Source organism: Peromyscus maniculatus, chromosome X (assembly GCF_049852395.1).
Source record: "Peromyscus maniculatus bairdii isolate BWxNUB_F1_BW_parent chromosome X, HU_Pman_BW_mat_3.1, whole genome shotgun sequence".
In the NCBI taxonomy this organism is placed as follows: domain Eukaryota; kingdom Metazoa; phylum Chordata; class Mammalia; order Rodentia; family Cricetidae; genus Peromyscus; species Peromyscus maniculatus.
The window spans coordinates 26,291,796-26,317,231 of NC_134875.1; the positions used below are offsets into that span (position 1 = coordinate 26,291,796).

General features: G+C 39.6%; 1 protein-coding gene across 11 annotated transcripts in view; it reads left to right on the plus strand.

The window, feature by feature from the left end:
* Enox2 (ecto-NOX disulfide-thiol exchanger 2) overlaps positions 1-25,436 on the plus strand; it is a 294,398-nt gene that overhangs the window by 212,760 nt on the left and 56,202 nt on the right. For all 11 annotated transcript variants that reach the window (XM_042269140.2, XM_015989390.3, XM_076562590.1 and 8 more), the window contains 2 exons: positions 9,912-10,067; positions 19,451-19,657. In XM_042269140.2, the coding sequence (XP_042125074.1) occupies positions 9,912-10,067; positions 19,451-19,657 (363 nt within the window). The remainder of the gene's footprint in view (positions 1-9,911; positions 10,068-19,450; positions 19,658-25,436) is intronic.

The following is a 25,436-nucleotide window of genomic DNA, read 5'->3' on the forward strand; positions in this document are numbered from 1 at the left end:
CAGTAGCTGGCAGGGAGATCAAGGAAAAGCAAGTTGTCATCATTTGGGTTAGACACGACTGAGGTTCTATACACTATAATAGAAAATATTTAAAATGTATAGTTATTTGCCTGTATAAATAAAGAGGTACTCAACTTTAATAAGATATGTAAGCTATATGATCCATGTACTGTCATGCTTTTCCTCAGAAACAACCGCATCATGATTGACTTGGGAGCCAATGACAACATCAGGATAAACTAGAACATAGGGGACAAAAAAATGGATGGCACTGTAGAGATTGAGTATTGAAACAACCACCAAAACTGAAGTCTGGACATACGTTCGAAGAACTGCTCCATAAAAACAAATAGTCATTTAACATCACAATATGTGTAGATAAATGCTATGGAGCGGTTTTCATATTGAAACATTTCTTAAACTATTTAGAACCTTTAGAAAAATACCCAAAGATCAAGAGCTTCAGAAACTTCAAAATAAAGATCATAGTCTTTGTTTTGGTAGACAGAGGCGGTGGTGCACACCTTTAATCCCAGCATGCAGAAGGCAGAAGCAGGTGGATCTAGGTGAGTTTGAGGCCAACCTGGGATACAGAGCAAGTTCCAGGACAGCCAGGGCTACACAGAGAAACCTTGCCTCAAAAAACTAAAAAGAAAGAAAAAGAAAAAAGATCATTGTCTTAACTCCCTGAAATACATAAATTCATCATCAATTATAAGAAAAAATTATTTTTAAAGACTCCCTGTTGAAACTATCAAGAAGGATCTGAGTGATTCTGTTTATTTTTTCACTCATATAAGCAATATTTATTATAGCCTGCTATATGCAAGGTACTATTAGGAGCCCTAGAGAGAAGGCAGGTAAACACAAAGATCCCTGCTCTGAAATTGGCCCCAGTACGTTTACAGAATCACATTTTCTCCCCCAATAAAATGAGTTTGCAGGTATAAGCTGCCTCTTGATTGACAACAGCTCAAACCTTCCCTTCCATTTTATTAGTTTGTTCTTTCACTTCAGCACTTATTTATTCTTTCAGATACTAGGCTCGGTCAAAATAGAGATCCAAAAAGTTCAGTCCTTGCCTTCAGCTCAGACTCCTTTGGTGGGGCAAGAAAATACATACCACTGTAGTACAATGTAGGAAAACTCAGAGGAAAGCCTTGTACACAAGTGTTATTTTACCCAGAGTGCTAGAGAACAGTGCTGGTGAGGGAAGGTTCACAGAAGAGGTACTTTTGCGTCAGAGGTAACTAGGAGCATGTTGGGGATTGAGAACTGAAGAAGAGTCTGGAGAGAGAAAACAGTGGCCATAATCAGAAAGTAAGCAAGAGAAGGTGGGATAGAGACAGTAGTGAACTACTAAGTTCAAGCAGATCACCTCATCCCACAAAGATGTTGACCTAGCTTATTAAAAAAAAAAGATTACAGTATAAGAAAAATAACTCTACTGCAAATAAAGTGAATCATCACCTGGGAAAATATGAATAAGAATTGAAAGAGAAGACAGTGTAAGAAGGTTAATTAAAAGTCATATATATATAAATCTCAGAACTGCACTGTCTCCAAAGTTGAGAAAAAACTGACCAGGCAAACATAATGAAAAAAGAAAAAAAAAGGGAATGAGAAACCTGATCAGTTATGAAGATAAAATACACCAATATTCCAGTTCTAGAGGAAAGGGAAACATGTGTGTGTGTGTGTGTGTGTGTGTGTGTGTGTGTGTGTGTGTGTGTGTGCACAAACAGAATGAAAAAAGAAAAAAAGGAATGAGAAACCTGATCAGTTATGAAGATAAAATACACCAATATTCCAGTTCTAGAGGAAAGGGAAACGTGTGTGTGCGCATGTATATGTCTTTGTGGTGTATGAAAATTAGAGTGCACCTGTGTGCTGTTCGGAGGCCAGAGAAGAACATTGGGTATCCTGCTCTATTGCTTTGTTCCTTATTCCCTTGAGACAGGGGCTCCAGTGGAGCCTGGAATTTGCCATTTTGTCTGGGCTGGCTAGCCAACAAGCCCCTGGGATCTACCTGTATCTGCCTCATTCCTCCCCACACTGGGGTTAAAAATATATCACCATATCATGCCCAGCTTTTCCATGGGTACTGGAGACCCACACTCAGGTCCTCAAACAAACACTTTACTCACTGAGCCATATCCCCTGCCCAAAGAGAAACATTCCATGATCCTTAGTTATGTGGGTTTGCGAGACTATTTCCAAAAGAATTCTTTCACGGAGAGTTTCGTATGTAGGGGTTCATAATGAATGAAATGCTTGAGTGCTCTCAGAGAACTGGTGCATTGCCCCGAACTAGTGGATATCACTTTCACTAGTCTGCTGCAAAATATAAAAATGAAAAATATAATGAGTTTTTGCGAAGCCGAATTTGATTGACTGAAAAGAATGTTCTTTATTCTGAGAGTATCGATTTCTTAAATTTTGGGTTTTAAAATGTTCTATCCCCTATGAACTGCATGAATGACACATCGCCTAGATTCTCTGTTATTTTTTCCCATATGTCTTTTCTTGGCAAATTCAGAGGTTTACAATCTTAAATATATGTACGTATATAATATTTTTATTCATCTCTAACATCCAGAAATTTAGGAATTGTGGATAGATTAGGAAATGTTCTCATTAATTCTCCATAGGTGTGCACAACATCCTTGATTGAGAATTGAGAGCATCAGATATCCTAAAAAGGGAAGCACAAGGTGTAAATAAATTGGAAGGACTAGAGGGAAGATGGCTAGAAGGGTAGATGTTTATAAAACCTCGAACTACAACAATGAAGTTCCATAACAGGATATGTGGGACCAAAGCTAAGATGTAGGAGTGGAAAGATTGCTCAGTGAGTGTGCCGGTTTGAATGGGAATGACTCGAGAGCATTTGAATGCATGGCCCATAGAGAATGGCACTATTGGGAAGTGTGCCCTTGTTGGAGTACATATGGCCTTGCTGGAGGAAGTGTGTCACTGTGGGGGCTGGCTTTCAGATCTCCTAGATGCTCAAGCTGTGCCCAGTACAGTCTCTCCTTCTGCTGCCTATAGATCAAGAAGTAGAATTCTCAGCTCCTTCTCTGGTACCATGTCTGCCTGCATGCTGCCATGCTTCTTGCCTCTGAAACTGTAAGCCAGTCCCATTTAAATATTTTCCTTCATAAGAGTTGTCATAGTTATGGTGTCTTTTCATAGCACTAGAAACCCAAACTAAGACAGTGAGTAAAGACACTGCCACGTAATCCTAACAACCTGAGTGCAATACCCAGAACCCATATATAGGTAAAAGGAGAGAACTGATTCCACAAAGTTGTCCTCTGACTGCGCCACTTGCACACATGTGTGTGCAAATGCACGTGCACACACAGTTTTATTTTGTTTTTTTTTTTTGTTTTGTTTTTTTTTTTTTTACAAAAGAAGCTCAAATCAGTCTGCTAGCTTATTTTCCATTGTACATGGGCCAGGCTTTATCCTACCTCATCTTGCCTAATGGGCTAAAATAGATGTCCAGTGATCTACAAAGACATGGTAGGTGCTGGTGGAATTTTGTATGCATTGAGCAAAACTTTGGGAATGTGTGTTTATAAGAGTTCTAATAATTAGTCCAGGGTCATCTTGCAATTTAGACAGGCTGCCTTTAGAAATCTGAATTCTTTCTTCCTCTTGGCTGCCTGTGAAATCTTCCAAAGGATCTGTATAGAGAGAAGAGAGTCAGGATTAGAATCAGAAAATATCAACTATTAAGCCATACAGTGGGCATATGTAATGCCTTTGTTTCCAGCAAAGATGGGAAACTTCTAAGATTTCTAGAATTTTATAAACAGGCCTAGTCTTAAGAGTGTTCATCATTCAGTTCTTCCATAGAGCAATAGTGCAGCGACAACAGCTGCCTCGTAGGCTCCCAAACATGATTATAATAATCTGAAAAGACTCATTGTCAGTCTAATCTGAGTGTCTGATGCCTTCCTACTCTGTCCCTATAAAAACAAATAACTCTATTAACCTATCATGCCCCATACCAATCTGACTGGATACTCTTCTTGTCTCTTTGGGGTGAGATTATAGAAAATGCTTGACACGTGCTTAGAACATTTTAAGCATCCAGTAACTAACCATGGTAATGATAATAATTGATGACAGTATTCTATTTGCATGGTTGTTTCCAAACTAGAATATGATTTTGCCTTATTCATTTCAACAACACTTGGCATAAGACCTGACACCAAAGTTTAGACTGAATGCAACACAAATTAGAGAGCCTGCCTCTCTTTAGGGAACTGATACAGGACTTAAGCACTGTTACAGCACTGCTGAGTGCTGTGAATGTGCTGTTGATGTTATGATAAGCCTTTATTGGGAGCATTCCTTTAATGTTTCTTTCCTTTGCAAAGTTAAGGTGTTAGGGTGGAACAATTTGTTCCTCAAATTGACAGCTATTAGACCTTATCTGGTGCCATGGCTTCTTTGAGCAAAGAACTGCCAACCAAGCAGCCAAACTACCCTCATATCAACACTAGCTGCTTCGTACACTCTGTAGACGCCTTGAAGAAACTATATGGCAACCACAGATGTTTGCTGCTAGTGCACAACTCTAGTCCAGGGAGGAATATCCCTGTCGTGCCTGTTTTAAACAGCCTACAGTAGACATTTTTCCACCCAAGAAGGAAGAGGCACACTTTCTATAGATGCCCAGCAGAAGGCCTGTGAGTTGTACACACACATTCATTAATTTGAATGAGGAACTCCTGTGATTACGATAAGCATGGTTTCACATTGGCCTAAGTGCTAGTGCTACCATTGGTCCAAGCACAGCCCTTCATTCCCGTGAAAGTGTACCTTGATTGGTGCAAACTTCCATGATACATCCCCTTTCCAGTTATATAAATGGATCGTTTGAATCGCTTGTGTAGTAATCCTGGAGACACCTCCTCTGCTGTTCCCTGATGTTCCAGCATTCAGCCCTTGAGTGCTGCTTTCTTGACTCAGTAATCTTTACCAATGGTAAAAGCAAACTGCTGGGAACACAAAGAGGAGAAAATAGGACAGCAGCAGTAACAATGACAGCAATGAGAGAGCAACTGAACAGTTTCAGAGAGTGGTGAAAAGAGAAACAATAGAAAACAAAGACCTCAAAGCAAAGCCAAAGATGAGAACCTGAGGGCTCTGATCATTAGAAGAGAGCCAGAGAGCTACCAGTCTTTAAGGGCTAAGGGCCTTGGATACCCTGAACCCAAAAGCTTTGTCCATGCCACTGTCAAAGCCTGAACATCCCAACTCTCGGGACCAGAGTTATAACAGTTGTCACTACAGAGCTCTAGATCCCAGTACCTGAGATCTGTGTGAGAGCTTTAAAACTAGAAGACACTGTCTGCTTCTGCTATCTGCTGTCACCCCTACCAAGTGCTGCTATTAACCAAAGATAGCTGCCATGTGTTAGAGGCACTGGGGGCTAAAGCCCAGAGTAATAAGCCTCCAACTTATGTCGACAACCATAAGTGTATAGTTTCTAAAGCCTAGACCAATGTGTCCTAACTCTCAGGGATTATATCTCTAAAAATGGGTCTTCCACTTAAGCACCTAGGTTTTGGGGACCCAAGGACCCAGAACTGCCAGCCAGAAAATTTTCTCCTCACCTACCCACAATTTCTATCCTGGTAGAGCAAAGGACCCCAGCCAGCTGATTGGTAACAAATTGATGGTTGGACAATTGAATAATAGCATAGACCAACTCTTGTCCATTCCCACTCACTGGCCTAGACATGTACAAAGTGTCACATAATATTATCAAATTTGGGAAATAAAAGTTGCTATGTAGCAGGAAAGCTTAAGTCTACACTGAAAAATTACTTGAACATGTGGTAGTTCTACAACTCTTAGTCTAAGCAGAAAGCTTGCTTAACTAACTCAGAATTGACAGAATTTCTAATAGGGTGGGACTTTGAAAATTACGTAACTCAAGCCAATATTTTATGGCCTGCCTAGCAAGAGTCAAGAAAGCTATAGGAAATGGGTGGCAAAGAAAAAATAATAAAAGCAAAATCAAACAGAGAAATTTTTGTCAAATGAACTTTGGAGGAATACCTTGACCTTTTGACAGCCTTTATGTATGCTTTCAAGACTCTTTCAGGTGTTAAAATTCTGAATAATAGGTAGCAATAATGCATATGTTGGCAGTACTCCTCAATCCAGACTAAGAGCCAGAAAGGGGAAGGAATTCCTTTTCTGTTCTACTCCCAATGTGTTTTAAATTTCACTTTGATTTTTCAGATCCTGTAATACTCATATAAAGGCCTGGATCTCATTGCTTTCCCCCAATGGCATTGGAAATCCAGACCTATTTTATGTCTTAATGGTTAAATATAAATGAAAGAATAATGAATGGGATGGGAGCCTTTGAAATGTCATAAACAACTGCCCTCTAGCAAGCCCTCTTGGGCAGTTTAGCCTGTGGAACTCTTGACATGTTGAACTAAAGGGAGTTTATCTATTCTGTCTTGAGCCATATGTCATGAATACATTTGCTTTTAAATGAATTTATAAAATATTAATGTAATCCTACCAAACTGCAGAGTTGTGACTACATCCATCAGAAGTTATATTATCCTATATATTTGTTTGTCTCCATCTATTAATAGACAGTACATGAAGACAGACATTTCTTTCTCAGTAGAAGCAGCAGAACTTGTTTAATGAAGTGATGTTTCTGTAATGTGTGGTAAGGTGGACTTGTGAGTGACAGAGCTATATGAATAACAATGAGGAGGCAGGCAGAACAATAAGAGGAGGACAAACATTTCGATAGCAGGGAAAAATAGATGCAATTGTTTAGGAGGCATACAGTCTAATCTGATCTTTTCCTAAAGAAAATTAACAGTTTGTAAATGGGTGAGATAATGTTAACAATTTCTCCAACATCTTCTGCACAAGGAATCAAATTCTCTAAACACACAAATGGCACTCCAAATCAGGGTGCTCTTACTCAGCTGCACAGCAAGACAAAGGGTCATGGACCTTAAGTTCTTCAATATGAAAAGGGAAACTAGACACCTTCCCAGGCCCCTTCATAGAGCCTAACATAGAGAAGGCTCGTCATAAATGTTTGTGGACTGTAACGGTGAATGTGTGCATTTATCACATACTGAATTAGTAAGTTTATCAGTATGTGTTTCACAACTGGCACAGACGAAATAAAACTTATCTATGAGGACTATCTTCCTCAAGGTCACATACTATTGAGTATAGAAGAATAAAATTCTGAGAGCCTGAGGAGAGAGAGGGTATGTATAGGTGTGCATGCATATTGGATGGGATAACATATGAGGGTGGAACCTAAGTGTTTTTGTAAAATAGAAGAGCTTGAGAAAAACTTTTTTTCTTCCTAAACTTCTCTAGGATGTTAGCACTTCAAGAAGACAGACATTAGAAGATGGAGATGGCCTAGCTTGCTTAGATCTTCTTTGCAGAAGGGCATGTCCATGTAATATTCTTTTGTCCATCTTCCCAGACACAGGGTTCCTTCAATACTTGGCATAGTAGGGCTAAAGTTCTGCTCCTTTTGGAACCACAGAGTCCCGCTGCTATTTATATCTGCCTCCTCTGGCATATTAGAGAACCACTCTGGAACCTCAGGGCCACCTTAAGGACAGCCTTACAAACATTCTTCCACTGAGCTCTGTGGCTAGCATGGTGAAGTCTTTGGGAGTAGGGTTCACTACTACTAATGCAGCTGTCTCTTCTTCATCAGAACAACCTTTACAATGCTTTTTTTTTGCAGTACACTGTATACATACCTATAGTGAGATGAGTATGGGAAATGGAAACTCAAAGACACTTGATGAAGTCCCTTCTCTCAAAGAACATTTTTTTACACATCTCAAAGATATTTTTTTACAGAAACAATTTAGACAATGAAATTAGGACTACTCTTAGATCCAAACAAGGCCCTTGCTCTCAGCTTGTACTTCATTGGGGGGGAGCACTCCAGGCTTTCAAAGGCTTATCTTGCTATTTTCTAAGTCTCTCTCTAGCGCTAAACACTGGCTAGGAAGTCAGTGCCATAAGATCAAGTACCAAGTCCAGAGCAGGATCTGTTTACTCTACCCATCAGAAGCACCTTTCTTGAAAATTGTAAATTTGAGCCGGGTGGTGGTGGCGCACACCTTTAATCCCAGCACTTGGGAGGCAGAGCCAGGTGGATCTCTGTGAGTTTGAGGCCAGCCTGGGCTACCAAGTTAGTTCCAGGAGAGGCGCAAAGCTACACAGAGAAACCCTGTCTCGAAAAAACCAAAAAAGAAAAAAGAAAAAGAAAAGAAAATTGTAAATTCCCCTTCCATGTCAGTGACTGATCAGAACTGACAGTGTACTTGATTACAGAGTCCCAGCTTCACTCTAGGCCCTGATGGGCCCCAGTTTCTATTCATCCCATTTGGGGTACTCTCCAATCCTCTACCCCATATATGGAATCAACTAGATACCTCTAGAAGTTTCAGGACTTATGCCTATGGAATCCTCCTGGAGTCTTATTTCTAGGAGAATGGTCTGGCAAATAAATCACTCCAGTGGCTAAAGTTGTATGTTTTTGCAATATGTCACTTGAGATTGTGCCATTAGAATGATACTGCTGTTGATTTGGGATGAATCAATTTGTATACATATTTAAACCTCAAAAAGAAGCTGTTTGGGTACTGTCTTAGTTAGGATTTCTATTGCTTAGTTAGGTCATGAAACAGCATGACCAAAAAGCAAGTTAGGATGGAAAGGTTTATTTGGCTTACACTTCCACATTGCTGTACATCACTGAAGGAAATCAGGACAGGAACTCAAACAGAGCAGGATCATGGAGGCAGGAACTGATGCAGAGGCCATGGAGGGGTGCTGCTTACTGGCTTGCTTCCTTTGGCTTGCTCAGCCTGCTTTCTTATAGAACCCAGGACCAGCAGCCCAGGAGTGACACCACCCACCATGGGCTGTGCCCTTCCCCATTGATCACTAAATGAGAAAATACCTTACAGCTGGATCTCATGGAAGCATTTCCTCAACTGAGACTCCTTCCTCTGACCACTCTAGCTTGTGTCAAGTTGACACACAAAACCAGCCAGTACAGGTATCATCATACTTCCTAAAGTCACACCTCTTTGTAAAACAAAAAAAAAACATTGTAAAATAAAATAAAATCCAGTAACAAAAAGTTTGATCAGAGTTTAGACACAGAATTAAGAATGCACCAGAATAATCTACAAAGGACTCTTCTAGTGTGTAAGACTTAAGCCTTGAAGAACAAGGAGAATTCAGAGGGCTTCAGACAATTGCAGCCAGGGAAAACAGCATGAACAAAGACACTCAGCATAGTTGGTTGTTGAGCCACTTCGTACTGTATGTTATGCTAACCACATTTCACTCTTCATTCTATTTATTCCTCATAGCTCCCTGGATGGTAGCAGATATAAACCATACTGCAGCTGAGAAAATGGAAGTTCCTATTGCTAAGCAAATTATAAAAAGGAGAACCTGTCTCCATGATCCCCAAAAGTACCTACTGTTGTCACTATACTGTAAAAAGACAGAAAAGTTACAAGGGACAACAAGAAGCCTTGTCAGAATGGAGCCAAAGATGTGTACTGGAAACCAATGGAGATGTGATCCTTAGACAAAGCAGAGCAATGTTATAAAAGATGCTGAATGTCAAACAGACATGACTAGTTACATAGTCTGGGATCAAACAAAACAATACCTACGTCATGAAAGAAAAGTGCACAGATATATGATAATTAAGACTACGAATGTTAACTAAGAAGAGGCATTTGTTTTGCCTTTGTTTTACAAAGACTTTTTGATTTGATATTTATAACATTCTGCCTCCAATTGACCTTGCCTGCTATCATTTATTGCCTTTTTTTTGTCTCCTTTTTCAGACTTCGATCCTGCCCTTGGAATGATGACTGGAATACCGCCAATAACTCCAATGATGCCTGGTTTGGGAATAGTCCCTCCACCAATTCCTCCAGATATGCCTGTAGTAAAAGAGATCATACACTGCAAAAGCTGCACTCTCTTCCCTCCCAACCCAAGTACTAGCCTGCTTTTTGCTTTTGGTTGTTGTTGTTTTGTTTTGAGTATTTAAGCCACAGTGTTTTAGAGTTTTTTCTTTTTCAAAAGAATTCCTAAGTGCTTCATGGCTGTAGATACAGAAGCTTCCCCTAGACAAGAGAAATGGAAAGTTGTTCTCTTACTAGGAAAGGCTAAATGTTATGTACAGAACAGTAGATGTTTGTGTGCTGCTTGCACTACAAGTGGTACAATGTGCCTAATGCCATCTGACAGGGAATTCAAGTGTGTTAGTACAGAAGGAGGCACCCAACACACATTGCTCAACACTATCATTTATTGTAGCTAGAGTTTTCCTGCCTGGCCCACAGTCAGGACAAATCTTTGTCACCTGCCAGTCCCACAGCCGCTCAGACCCAACCAAGTAAACACAGAGACTTATATTGCTTACGAACTGTATGGCCGTGGCAGGCTTCTTGCTAACTGTTCTTATAGCTTAAATTAATCCATTTCTATAAATCTATACCTTGCCACATGGCTCGTGGCTTACCAGCATCTTCACATGCTGCTTATCAGGGTGGCGGCTGGCAGTGTCTCCCTCCTCAGCCTTCCACTTCCCAGAATTCTCTCAATTCTCCTCTCTGTTAGTCCCGCCTATACTTTCTGCCTGGCCACTGGCCAATCAGTGTTTTATTTATTGACCAATCAGAGTAATTTGACATACAGACCATCTCACAGCACTTCCCCTTTACTTTGTTTTTTTTTTTTTTTAAAAAAAAAAAAAAGATTTTAACTTTTACACATCTCCAAAGCCAGCTTGGTATATTTGGGAATTTGGGTGTACTACTTCCTGATGGAGGGGGGTGCTGTATCTTATGGGGACACAAAGAAAATTTTAGGATTATGGAGTAGTCCATGAGGGTGTATCGTCTGAGCCAGTTGCCTTGAAACTGTTCTAGATGTTGGAGCATCTGGGCCTTGGTGTCATCGGAGACCTTCAGGGGGTCTTGGCTTGTCAAACCTGATGTATCTTAATCTGGAACAAATCCATAGCCTCTGCCTTTCTGTGGGAATAAGAGCAGAGCCTCTTTTCCAAAGCAACATATTCTTAGATCCAAATTTTGAAGTCAAGGTATCTTTAGCTTTTACAATCAAATGTTTTTCTTCGGTTACGAATATCAAAGAGAACATAATCCAGATTCTCTGTGTGGTAGCCATCTTTACATGGCTTATTTTTTTATATTACCTTGAGTCTATTGCTTTAAACTGTACCATTCTAAAACTGAAACAGTGCTGTGGCTGCTGGCTCCGCCCACTTCAACTTCCCAACATACCAGTGATACATTTTCCACCAGCTCTGGAAGCCATCAACTCTCACAAATAGTGGGTCTATGCTTCTATCAAAGCAGCATGTAGCTACTTGCAGAAGCCCAGCTTAATGTGCCACTTGCAGAGGCCTCATTCCTGCCATACTGCAGGTTGAGCACGCATGCCAGGAACCCACCATAGTAGCTCAAAACACAAGCTGCCGCTAACTTGAAAGAGACAACTAGGAACTGTTTTTAGAATCTTTTTTCTCAGGTTTTAGGTGGAACCTCTTGCCAACCCATTGGGCGCCATTTGTAGCTAGAATTTTTCTGCCTTGCCCACAGTCAGGACAAATCTCTGTCAATTTATAGCTTTTTCTTTTTATAATTGATCCACATACTAGTGATGGCAGAAACTGAGTATGGTCTGAGCCCACTTGAAGCCTTTGCCTGTGAGAAAATGCATCTAGTGCTAGGCAGCCTCCATTGCTATGAGCTAGTCACACCACCATCACAGTCATTCCACTGACTGCTGTTCACCTTATATGCTCCAATATACAGCGAGGTGAAATTCAGTTCCCTGGAAGGGCAAAGAGGAATGTTGAGACTAAGTCAGACTACTTGTAGCCATGCAGTCGTGCAACCCATATAAAAATGTTTAGAGGATCCAGCTTGCTGGTAAAGAATAGGCTTTTCTGTAGACTTACTTTAACATGTCTATAATATTCAGATGGCTGTTTCAGCTAAAATTTAACAGCACTAATCTATTTTTTTCCAGATCCATATTTTAAATAATTAGAAACTATTCCTCCATGTGACCCAAGCCTTATTTATGTTTTTCCTAGAGTCCTAGTGGACTGCATGGCATGTCAAGGAAGCTCCTGCTGTGGTGCTCAGACTAGAAACGTTGGTTTAAAAATCCATCTGGCTATTTAGACCATAGACCAAATGAACTTGCCTCATCAAGATAAAAAGGAGCCTTTAACGTGTGTCTTCAGACAAATATTTCATCCTCTACCATAAATAGGAATCAGTTCATCATGAATCAGATGCTGCCAGGGACCCAGATTCTCTTTAGTGTGACTTGATCATAACTGAGAGGGTTCTAGAATCAGTCAGAGTTGGCTTGGCAGGTCCTCTTGGCCACTTTTGCAAGTGAAAAATGATCTTAGTGCCTTCTGGGCTTTAACTGAGTTTTTAACAGGGTACATCTTTTCAGACCACTTAGAAACCTAGGAGGCCAGCATCTAAAAAGACTGTATTTAGGAGAGTATTTTGTTCTGAAGAGAATTAGGGAATAAAGAAGAAAATAGTCTTTTATAGCACTCTCTTGACAACTCACATAGCCATTCCTGGATTTTGGTTTTATGCATAGCTAGAAAAACAATACCATTAATCCACTGTACTAACACATACCATGTCCCTTTTCTGCCCTTTCTTCCAGCATTTTGTGTTCAGATTAGAGAAAGATGAACATCCTCAATAATTCCTTTATCATGTAAAAACAACCCCCGAATGTAGGCATTGCCGATATTAAAACTGAAAAGGCAGAGTCCCGCTGATTTAATCATTCATGTATTATGTGAACAGCCTGTGCTAGACTTTCATTATTTTAGTGAAGTCTAAGCTAGCAGGCTGGCTCATAACCTGTATTGTCCAGGGTGGATGCAATAGATGTTCAGCTTAAGGGTCCAGTTTCTAAGTCTCCAGAGAATAGCACAAGTATCCTGTTTTGTTTTGTTTTATTTTGTTTTGACACATAGTCTGCATTATTAAACAGTCTCTGAATGCATGTCAAAACATGTCTTAAAGAGGTTGTAACTTCATATTCTGTAGTTAAAAAAATAAGTAAATTTCTCAAACACATTTTTACCTTTCTCTTCCTGCACCCATGGTTCCTCAGTTCTGATTTGGAAGGGCCACAGAGTAAGAAGGCAGCCTTTACCCAACAGCCCAGTCATTTACTTCTTCATCTTTGTACTAAGGAAGGCTGACAGGGCAATTAATGCCAGTAAATGAGTGGCTTCTGGGAATGAATCTGCTTTCAAATTGAATTCAAAAATAACACTCTCATGAAGCTTAAATCAGACTGGTGTTTTATTTGCATTTTTGAAATGGATTTTGTTTAAAGAGAGGTACTCAGATTAATTGTGTACAAAAAACACCTAGCTAAGGCATCTCTCTCTTAAATCTTTGCTGAAAGTGTGACAATTGTGCCATTTTTTATTAACAGTGGGAACTTGTTTTTATAAAAGTTAGACAGGAAAGCAGGCAGTTGATATGGCTTGAACACCTTATCATCTCTAGGGCCAACCAAACCTAATTTATTTTAAGGCCTTGATTAAAAGTCCCACTACTTACTCCTGCCCGTATCTAGTGTATTCTCTTATATTCAGCAGCCTCTGACTCCAAAGTCTGTCTCAGCACTAATATCCTATTATTCAGAGAGAATCTCAGTGTCTTCAGTCACCATTCAGAATGCTTCTAACTCTGGTTGCTTTTTATTTTCAGAAAATATTATTTCCTTCCCCTGTCCCACCAGACTATCCTGCTAAGAGCTTGCCACATAAATAGAAATGTAACATTATCCTAGGGCTCTGAATTCATAGTCTAACTCAGAGGTTATTAATCTTCCTAATGCTGTGACCCTTTAATACAGTTCCTCATATTGTGGTGACCCCCAACCATAAAATTATTTTTGTTGCTACTTCATAACTGTAATTTTGCTAATGTAGATGCAATAGTCTTGTTAAATAAGAAACACAGAGCCAAATGCAGAGTTAAAAAGCCAGAGAGGTCAGAGCAGTAGCTAAGAGCTGAGACTAAAGCTGCCTTCTTACCACCCACTGCTGCTGCCGTCCTTCCCCTGAGAAAAAGAGGCCTACTTCCTGTGTGTCTGTCTTTTTATTGTCTTTCTGTTCTGCCTTCTCATTGGTTGTAAACCCAACCACATGACCTCCTCCTCACTGCCTGTCTATACAGACCTCCAGGTCTCTATGGTTGGTATTGAGATTAAAGGTGTGTGTCTCCATGCTGATGGTGTCCTTGAACACACAGAGATCTGCCTGTCATGTAATCAGGATTAAGGGTGTGTGCTACCACTGCCAGACTTCTGCTATGGCTTGCTACTAGCTCTGACCTCCAGGCAACTTTGTTTATTAACATACAAATAAAATCACATTTCAGCACAAATAAAATGCCACCATATGCTACTGTTATGAATCATAATGTAAATATTTGTTTTCTTATGCTCTTAGTTGACCCTTGTGGAAGGGTGGTTTGACACCCAATGGGGTTGTGACCCACAGGTTGAGAACCTGTGGTGTAACTCCTGAACTCAGAAACCTCTCCTTGCTTTATTACTGCTTTCAGTCCATCTTTTCTACTTGCCACATACCTACCCTTTAGTCAGGTTCAAGAACGCCCTGACCTCATACCCTTACCTCCAGGCCAGCTCTAAGTGTACTCTCTTCCGGAGTACTTTAGCATGGGAGGTACTGAAATTAAATCTGTAGTAAATCCTTCTAATACATTTATATCTAGATACTAAATCCAGTGGAAGCACTGGATTTTTATTCCTTACTTTATCTTTCTGCTGTATTTAGTACTATTGACCCATTTATCCTTCTTGAAAGCTTAACTGCTTTGAAGGAATAAGAATGACTCAGACCAACCAAAGACAGAAATCAAAAATAAATATTAAAATGCAACATGATGAGGAACCACAACATTTCAAAAAGTAAAAAAGAAAGAGGGGGCTAGATTCTATGGGTAATATGTTTGCCATGCAAGCCAGAGGACGTTAGTTTAGGTCACCAGCACCACATAAAAGCTTGTGCATCTCTCCAGCACTGGGGAACAGAGGCAGCAGATCCCAGAGGTTTGCTAGCCAACCAGTGTAGTTAATTAAGGAGCTTCAGGTTCAGTGAGACACCCTGTATCCAAAAAAAAGGCAGATATTAAAAGAGGAGCATTACCCTCTAAAGCACACTACCTGGTGTCTCGGTTTCTTTACCTGTAAAATAAGGATATTGGGTTACATTAGCTTAGATACCTCTAGCTTCACTCAGCTGTAAAACTACAGTTACTACATTTTAAAAAACTACCATTCTAAGTATTTCTCTAGGTAAAACTCCTTAAAACATACTAGAAAATCAAAAGAAGGTTGCCTTGTAATACATGGAGCTTTTTACATTTGCTGGAGCAGGCAGAATACCTTAACAGTTAAGTACTTTGTCTCTGAAATAACACAGGCCTTGTTTCATAGCTCAGTTTTCCACCTCTTTTTAGCCATGACATGTTAGTAAGTAACTGAGCCTCTCTGATCAAGAGTAGGCAACATAAGACCTAATGTAAAACTTCAATAGAATTTACTAAAGGGGAGAAGGCCAAGCACTGGACTCCTATTCCCAGGATTTGGAGTATAGCAAAAGGATAGCTGCCTACAGCACCCATGCTTATTCCACAGGATAGCTATCAAAGATTTCCTGCTTCTCAGCTGGTGGTTTTCTCCACTGAGAGAACAGAGCAATAGCATCTCTCAGCACGTCAGTTTCATCACGGTTCCTCCCTTCCACTGTAACACCTTCTGTACAGACAGGGTAGATTTTGAGTCTATTGGAAGGAACAGTGAATGAAGAATGAATGATGAAATGTCATCTGCTGCTTGTGTGCAGACACATGTGAAAACACCCAGGAACGAGAAAAAGCATTTTTTTTTTCATTTTTGCCATATCAAAAGAGACAGAACCCATTTTGCCTCTGAAAGCTGGACTCTATAAAGAGAATTAAAATAAATGAGTAAATTGGGCATTAATAACAATTTTCCAGCCTTCTGATTGTTTCCAATTAGCTGAGATTACATTAAAAATGTGTCTGACCTGTACTGATTGTCTGTAAGGCCTACGCTCTTGGGCTGTCTAATGAAATCTACTCACAGACTTTGCATTGTATACATTCTGACAAACCAACTGAGTATTCTCTGATGCTCCTCTGAAAAGCAGGATGTTATGCAAATGGTTTTTGGTCCTTTGTGCTGCTCTCTGCCTCCCTTCTCAAAGACCAGCAATGGATTCTGATCCTAATACTGATAGTCTTAATACACTCCCCAGAGTGGATGCTTAGATGTAATTAGAATTGCTAGAAGCTCCTCCTTTTCCATTACCAAAGATAGTTCTTTATTCTTCCAGATATCTTGCATCTTTACATGAACTTTTCTTTGTCACGATGCTGAGTGATGATTTAGGTACTACAGGGCCTAGCACATTACCTAATGAATAGGTAGAGTTTAAATTTGTCCTCCCGTGGGATTCTTATTACTGTGTACTGATCACTGTATTTCAATAAGATTAGAAAATCAGGCATAGACAACAAAGACATTGAACTGTTAATTAATGAAGACAGTACAGCCCTTTCCCTGCTTACAGGCATGCACTTAAATCTCAGCAAATGCTATCAAAGAGGTCTTCTATATTTACTTAAGGAAAACAGATACATCCCTGGCATTCTTAACAGTATTCTTAGTGGATTTTATGCTCCACTACTTAACAGAAGTCACCACAAAAGAATTACAACATCTGAAGTATGGTTTCATCACAAAATGTTAACTCCCACAAATGTAGTCAGGGGATGGACATTTTCATTCTGGGTATTATAGGTAACTTCAAGAATAACAACATATTCCTTAGTCTGCTAGTTGGCATAAACTAAATTCAAGTCATGTAACAAAAGTGATTTTTGCTTCATAAAAGCATTATTTACCATGCAGCTCCTTTAAAAGTAAGTCCCAGAAGCCCCTTTTATTCTAAAATAGGGCATTATTCTAAAGCTTTTTGTTTGAAAACAACTCTAGCTCAGTAGATGGTCTTGAAAATTCATTACCTATGTATACAGTGGCTTGGTTGTATTCTGTGGTCAAAGCTGCAGGCATCTTCATGACCATAAATTCCTCAAGCTCAGATTTATCCAGGTAAATCAAGGGGGTTTGTATTTCACAGGTCCGGGTCCTCGCTAACACTGTACTCCAGACATATGTAAGAGTATTAAAAAGCACCAGATTGGGAATTAGGAGACCTAGGTTCTATAATAAATATTAACATTGTAATGACTACTATTTATTAGGAAGCTAAGAAATGCTAGCGTTTGTACAACATCTAATATTGTCAATGTAGTATCAATAGTCATACAAATAAAAGGTTTAAGATAGGGAATGCTATCACTATTTAAAAAATTGAAAATGGGAGTTTTCATAGGTTGTGTGTAACTAACTTCTCCATGGTCACAGAGATACTGAGTAAGATTTAAATGCAGGTTTTCCTGTTCTAAGTTTATGATATCTTTATCTAATGTGATGTCTTTGAATGAGACACTTCATTCAGCCAAGAATTTTCCTGTGTAATATCAGAAGTTCAGAATACTCAGTGACTTTCAGCCCTAACTACATACTAAGTCTGCCTGATAAGCTAAAAAAAAAAAAAAAAAAAAGCACAGGCTATACCCTGAACTAATTAAATAGTGCTTATTGATATGGGACCAGGCATTATGTGCTTAACTCCCAAGTTGATTCTTTCATGCTACCAGAGTTAAGAATAACTGGAATTATGAGGGCAACACTATTTTCCAGTTGTTAAAATCCCTAAGTCTAAAGCAATTTTCAACCCCTTTCTTACATTATTGCTAAATGACAGCATCACTTAGTAGTCATAAGTAAGATAGTTCAGACTGCTGCTCACTCTAACATGTTCTCTTTCCCTGTAAACTTCTCATATGAAACACAAAAGGAAAAAATGAAACAGTGAGTTCTTAAAATTATAGACTTCAAAAGTTAGCAGTTTGTGAGTTCTCCCAATGTCCTCTTAACTAAGTAGGGAAGGAGTGTCATCATGAAAACCTTGGTCTTCTCAGCCACCCCAGTAAGACAGGCAGCAGTAGCAAAGCGAGGTTAGTAGGGAAACTGCTAACCAAGGAAGCTTGCAAACCAACTGCTTGCCAGCTTGGCCAAGACTCAGGTAGAAGCTCCATCCTCATCTGTGAATGAGACTCATTTATTTTCACAAGGGAGCTGTAATCCCTGATTGTTGAGCTTCCAAATCTTGAGCTGGGAGAATTGTTCAGAACTGAATCAGAAGAATGGATTACATAAAATAAATCCTTGCAGACACAAACCAACACTAGAAAGAAAAAAAACAACAACAACAAAAAAAACATGGCCAAGATGCTTTGTTTTTGGGGCTTTGAACTGTAGGATTTCACTTTAAAAAAATGCTTTGACACATATAAAGAGTAATAAGGAGCTGACAGATCCAACAAGCTTTATGTATACAATGAGTGGAAAGCACTTTTTAAGCAGAGGGAGAATCATCTCATTAGGGATGTTTTTAATGACTCTCTGTGGCAAGATTTATCTCACTTTAGTTAATGGTTTTCCCGGCAAGCTTAGAGTCTCTGCTGTCTTATGCCCCTTTAAAATGCTACAGGATTGGCTTTGGACCTCATTACTCCAGCAAGAAATTAGAGTAACAGCTTATTTGTATTTATATTTTTAAATCCCTAAAAATATAAAAAGGGTTCTTTGTGTTCTAATTTGTTTAACCATGCTCTTCTAACTTATAACTGCTTTTGTAAATATTTACCGTGTAACTGTCAAATTTGTCATGAACCACTTCTTTCAATAAACATAAATAGAATGTAGTAACTGACATCTGAATTAAGCAGACTCTCTTATCAGGGACTTTAGGGGTATAGGCTTCTGAATGCAATTAGTTAAACTAAGTGAAATTTCCCCTCCTTACTATCCTTAATACAAATGACCAAAAATTTTACATTACAGGCTTATCCCAGCAAAAGTAAGAAACACAACTAAAGCTCTCTAGATGGGACAGACAGAAAGGGTCTTCATTCTATAGCAACCATAGTGACAAAAAATCATCAGATAAAATGTTTTTCAGGATCGTGCAATAAAGTTTCTGTGGAGCAGAAACAAGCACAGAGGCTATAGTTTTTGAAGGGACAATAAGACTATCTCTGAAAAAAGTCAGGTTTCAAAGAAGTCTGTCCCAAGAAAGTATTTTTATTTCAGATTTTTTTGCCTTCAAATTTAGATCTCCCACCACCTGCAACACGAGAGAGACCACCAGGATGTAAGACAGTATTTGTGGGTGGCCTGCCTGAAAATGGGACAGAACAGATCATTGTGGAAGTATTCGAGCAGTGTGGAGAAATCATTGCTATCCGGAAGAGCAAAAAGAACTTCTGTCACATTCGCTTTGCTGAGGAGTATATGGTAGACAAAGCCCTCTATCTGTCTGGTAAGTTGATATGTGGAGATTGTGCTCACACAGCACAATGCACAGATCTGTGAGCACAGTATTTGGGTCATTAGCAGAAGTGTATCAATTAAAAGGGACTCCCTCTGCCCTAAAAGATGGAAAAGGCACGTTACCTCCTCCCCAACTGTCCTCCTTAAAGCCATCAGCAGTTCTAAACTATCTGAAAATAGCTAGACTTTACATGTGGCATTAAAGATGTGAATGATAGGCTCTGCCTCTCAGTGTCACATCCCAATTCTTCCTGTACACATATCCCAAATACACAGTAAATTTTAGGTCCCAGAATGTGCCACAATGTTTTATGTCTATCCCTCTACTGTAATTATTTTGTCTATGTATGCCAATCCAACACACGCATGCATGCACGCACGCACGCATGCACGCACACTCGTACCCTAATGCTACAGCTCAGATGTAAACTCTCTGGAAATCTTTCTCTAATTTATCTGTTCAATATATCCAAGATGGTTTACGTACCCTTTCCTGAGTGCACCCACAGCACTTTGTACTGTATTCTAACATGTCATCTATTACACCAGTCTAGAGCTCATGCTTCTACATCCATCTGATAAGGCACACTCACTACTAGTAATAATGATGGCTGATAGTAACAGTTACCATACGGAAGGGACAGATAATAGAAAAGGGAGTGAAAGAGGGAAGGAGAGAATATGAATATTTCTGAATCCTAGTGGGGATATCCAGAAAAGTAAAGGTAAATTGTATTTGACATTTATTAGTGGTGTGGTGTGGTGTGGTGTGGTGTGGTGTGGTGTGGTGTGGTGTGGTGCGGTGCGGTGCGGTGCGGTGTGGTGTGGTGTGGTGTGGTGCAGTGTGGTGTGGTGTGGTGTGGTGCAGTGTGGTGTGGTGTGGTGTGATGTGGTGTGGTGTGGTGTGGTGTGGTGTGGTGTGTGTCTGTGTGTGTGTGCGTGTGCACACGCATAGACACGTGTATGTGTCATGGCCTGCATTTCGAGGTCAGATAACAATTTACAGGAGTCAGTTCTCTCCTTCTATCATGTGAGTTTCCAAGGATCAAACCCAGTTCCTTGGCAGCAAGTGCCTTTGACAAAGAGAAAGCATTTGCTAGTGAACTGTTGTGGTAGCTTGAATGAAATTGGCCCCCATAGGCTCATATGTTTGAATACTCGGAGGAAATACTTGAGGATTGGGGGTGTGGCCTTATTGGAGGAGATGTGTAATTGGAGGCAGGCTTCGAGGTTTGAAAAGCTCATGACCTCCTAGTTAGCTCTCCCTGCCTCCTACTTACAGATAAGAACGTAAGCTTTTAGCTATTACTCCTGCCTGCCTGCTGCCATGCTCCACACCATGATGGTCATGGCCTCTAACCCTCTGAAACTGTAAGCCCCAACAAACTCTTCTATAAGTTTCATTGCTTGTCATGTCTTGTCATAGCAATAGAAAAGTAATTAAGACAACAGTGGAACAAAGAAACATAAGAGAAAAATTAGAAAAAATTGGCAAACATTCAAGACACTGTCAGTGGTGGTTTGTATATTAAGCAGGCATGAGAGAGGGTTGGAAAACATCAGTTGTTAGCCTACATTGAAAGGTTTAGCAACTGGGTTTTTACTCCATAGGTGATAGGGAGTAAGGAAGACAACTTTGAACAAGAAAAGGGATTGTCTCTGAAAGATTAATCTGGCTTTTCTGTGTAAAAGTGCATTAGAGGGAAGAAGAGAGAAGAAGAGAGGAGGTCAGTTTAAAGCCTGCTGCAATAGGCCAGGGAAAAGGTATATAGAATTTGCAAAAGTAGGCTAGTAGCATGGGGCAAGGGGTAGGGGGATGTGAGATGCAGAATGCTCTTATTACAGTTGCTTAAGTGCTACAGAGTCTAACTACTGAAGATTGGACAGTATTTAGCAACAATAACAGAGCAGTCCACAATAGACTATTTTAATAAGAAGGTGAGGGTTTCCAAAGCCCTAAATAGTTAGTTAGACATAAAAGAAAACATACTGTTTGGGAGGCACCCATCTGAACATGACTGAAATCTATTCTCTGTTTACGTTCACCTCCTACAAACATCCGCAGGGCTGCCAAACGGAAGGAGATGACTGGCAATCAGTGTTGTGGAAATAACTAAATTTTGCCCTTTAAATTGGAGCATTCTCCTGGGGAAGGTCACAGGTGCCACAAATCTCTTGAATGAGATTCTTCTTTTATTATAAATTACAAAAGAATGTGACAAAAAGAAAAAAATGACAAAAACCTATTCTGAAAGATGTTGCAGGAATGTAGGAAGAATCGGTTTTTTTGGAGTCTAAGCACCTTTGGGTCTACCTAACCCATAGCATCATAACATCTTTACTGGGGTTCATAGGGCTTGCTTAGCCTCATCTCTTGTGTAATTCATTTGTGACTCCAATTTTCTAATGGCTTAGATGATCAGTAAAATGAATCGGTATGCAAGTATCCCACCAAACTGTAAAGGGTCTTAAGTTTGTTGATAAAACATAGTTATTGTTCTAAAATAGATATGTGTCACCCTTTGTGCTACTAGTCATTACCTATTATAACACTAATAGAAACATACAGGTATGATCATTGACATATAATTCTAAATATAATTATGCAGTGTGTGATATATGATACAGATATGAAATCATCATCATGAAAAGAATTAACATACCCTCCACTCCCTAAAGCTTCCTTTGTCCCTCTTTTGTAATTCCTTCACCCCTCTTCTTTCATTGTCAAGCAGTCACTTATCTGTTCTTTATCAGATTACTATGCATTTCTAGGAACTTCCTGTAAGTGGAATTATACATTATGTATGCTCTTCTTTCCCTTGCGGAGATTCAGATTTCCATTTGGTGTCATTTCTCCACTGCTTGAATTTCCTTTAACGTTTGTCATAGCATATGTCAGTTCTGATGACCTCTTTCAGAATTGTATGTTTCAGAAAGAATGAGTCTTAGCATTCAGGAGTCTAAGGGAGGAGAATGGTGAATTTCAGCCCAGCCTAGGCTACATAACAAGAACCTGTCTCGAAAGGAAAAATGACTATTTTTGTTTGAGAAATATATTTTTTATATCTTTTGTTTTTGACATTATACTTACATCATTTCCCCCTTTCTTTTCTCCAAACATCCCATGTAGCTTTCTTTGCTCTCAAATTCATGGCCTCTTTTTCATTTACTGTAGTTACATGCATATATGATTATACAAATATTTTCTACATACAACCTGCTTAGTGTGTATAATGTTACTTGTATATATGTTTTCAGGGCTGACTTTGTATTAGATGACCAACTGGTGGAGATACACTCTTTTTTATTCTTATAAATAATGCTCTTGAGCTTTGTTCTGAAATGAAAGTATGAGACTTGGGAAATCTTTATCCTTTTAAGGGTTGCTTTCTAAGCGCTGTTCAGCAGGACCTAAGTAAGCCTAGGGCTAATTTTTCTTTGCTATTAAGGCAAAACCTTTCTGATTACCCAGTGCTCTGTTATGTATGAGTTTTTGTCCTCTGTCTGGTGGTAAAAGGAGCTATTTCCAGAACTGTGAGCGCTCCAGAGATTGCAACTTCTAATGTTCAGATGGTTTCCACTTACCTGTATACACATCAGTATCCCGATAAATTATTGTGACAGTCTCTGAAGGTCTCTTCTACAGATCTCTTAAATTCTTTCCCTGTGCAAACTCCTTGCTTTTGAGAATCACAGGGAAGAACAGCAGGCTGAATCTGAACTTCCCATTCTGCCTGGAAACCTCTGCACTGTAGACTAGGGCAATCATAGGGAACATCTCATGTGATTGTCTCCCACTCCTCACTGCCTTCATGGTCCAGTATCTTAAACACTGTTGTTTCATATGTTTACATTTTTTTTTCAAGACAGGGTTTCTCTGTGTATCCCTGGTGGTCTTGGAACTTGCTCTGTAGATCAGGCTCGCTTGAATTTAGAGATCTCCCTGCCTTAGCCTCCCAAGTACTGGGATTAAAGGCATGTTCCACTGCTACTACTGGGATGTGTTTATTTTTTAAGGAGGGAGATAAATGTGACCTCCCCCCCCCACACCCCCATTGCTTATCAAGGAACAAAGTCTATATTGGGCATTACTCAGCGGAATAGAAGAAAGCTCAATAACTCTGCAAATCTGACATCTTAGATTCAAGTTCTAATTCTGCCAGTTGCACTCCACCCCCACCCCTACCCCCCAGGACCAGCTGCTTAACCTGTCTACCTTCTCTGCTTATCTTTCTCTTTGGTAAAATGTTTGCCATATAGTTTGCTAAGAATGAAATGAGATGGATGTATATATAAGTATCTGTCTGAGCTCTCCCGAAACACAAAATGTACTAAGCAATATCTTACTAGGTTGTCAAGAAACTTTGCTTAGGTGATATAACTGGCACAAAAAGTACAAGTAGGAAGTCGGTCCTGATTTTCTAAATCCAAGTTCTCTATGACTGTTCTAATTACATCAATGTCTTTTAGTATCCCAAACTATGTACCACTACGTTATATACCAACCCCCATCTACTTCATTTCTCTCCCAGGAAGAAAGTAGTCCAGAGTTCCCAATTACATCCAGGAAACAATTTTTAAAATTTAAATTACAAGCTAATGAATTTACATTTCACTAAAATTCTATAGGATGATAAAACTTACATTTGTGAAGTTATTTAAGAACACTATAGTTGGGAAATGCCATTTCTATTTTTCCCAGCTCTTGGTACAATATAAGGCTCATCTTTTCCTTGATGTTGTTTTGCTTTACCTTACTCTTGCATTTGTGTGCAAATGTATGATGTGTGTATATATGCATGAGCACATTTGTGTGTGTGAAGGTGAGCATGTGTGTCAGCCCTCGTCCTCCACCTCATTTGAGACAGGATCTCTTATTCACAGCTGTGATGCCATGGGAGCTATCGATTGAGCTCCTGAGGATCCCCACCCCCCATCTCCTTCTCCCATCTCACCATAAGAGCATTTGGATTACAGATATTTGCTACCATGCCTGGCTTTTTATGGGGATTCTGAGGTTTGGGGGATTTGAACTCAGTTTTTCAGTTATACAGCAAGTGCTTTACTTACAGAACCATATCCCTGAGCTCCAGTGCTCACTCTTGATGTCATGTTAGATGGCAAAGTAGAGAGAAGGCATCCTAAACTCAAAATCACCCAAGCCCACAGAATAGAAAACTGTTATTAAACGTGTTCTGCACGGTCTGGAGAATGGTCTGTGATAGCCATACGTTCTGTTTTTAATGACTAAGTTTACTAAGTATATGATAAGCCAAAGAAAAGAAGAAAAAGAACAAAATACCATCAAATTTAGTACTTGAAATACCCAAAAGAAATCCACTGGGAAAGCTCCATTGAGTCCCATGCAGAGCAGACTGTCCTCTTAGATAAGGACTCCAAGTAAAAGAACAACAGCACTAAGGTAACATGCTAAAAATGGAGAGTTACAAACATCGACAGAGATCCCAAACAAGACTCCTACACAGAACAGAATATTTCCTTGAGTGAGGCTTCCAAGTTTTTTTTTTAAAGGCAACAGATAGAGATAGCATCATCAAAGTGGGCCCTCAGAGCATCCATCAGAAATCAACTGGAGGAGGAAAGTTGAACCAGTCAGCTGGAGTTCCCAGTTAAGCTTTGTCTCCATGGGTGAATCTATGGCCGAACTTCTGGATCCTCTTTCCCACTGTAGATACTTTTATGTCTTGGGATAAATAATAGTAACATCTGTTGGAAATGATTTACCGTCTAGTTGCTCTGAGGGG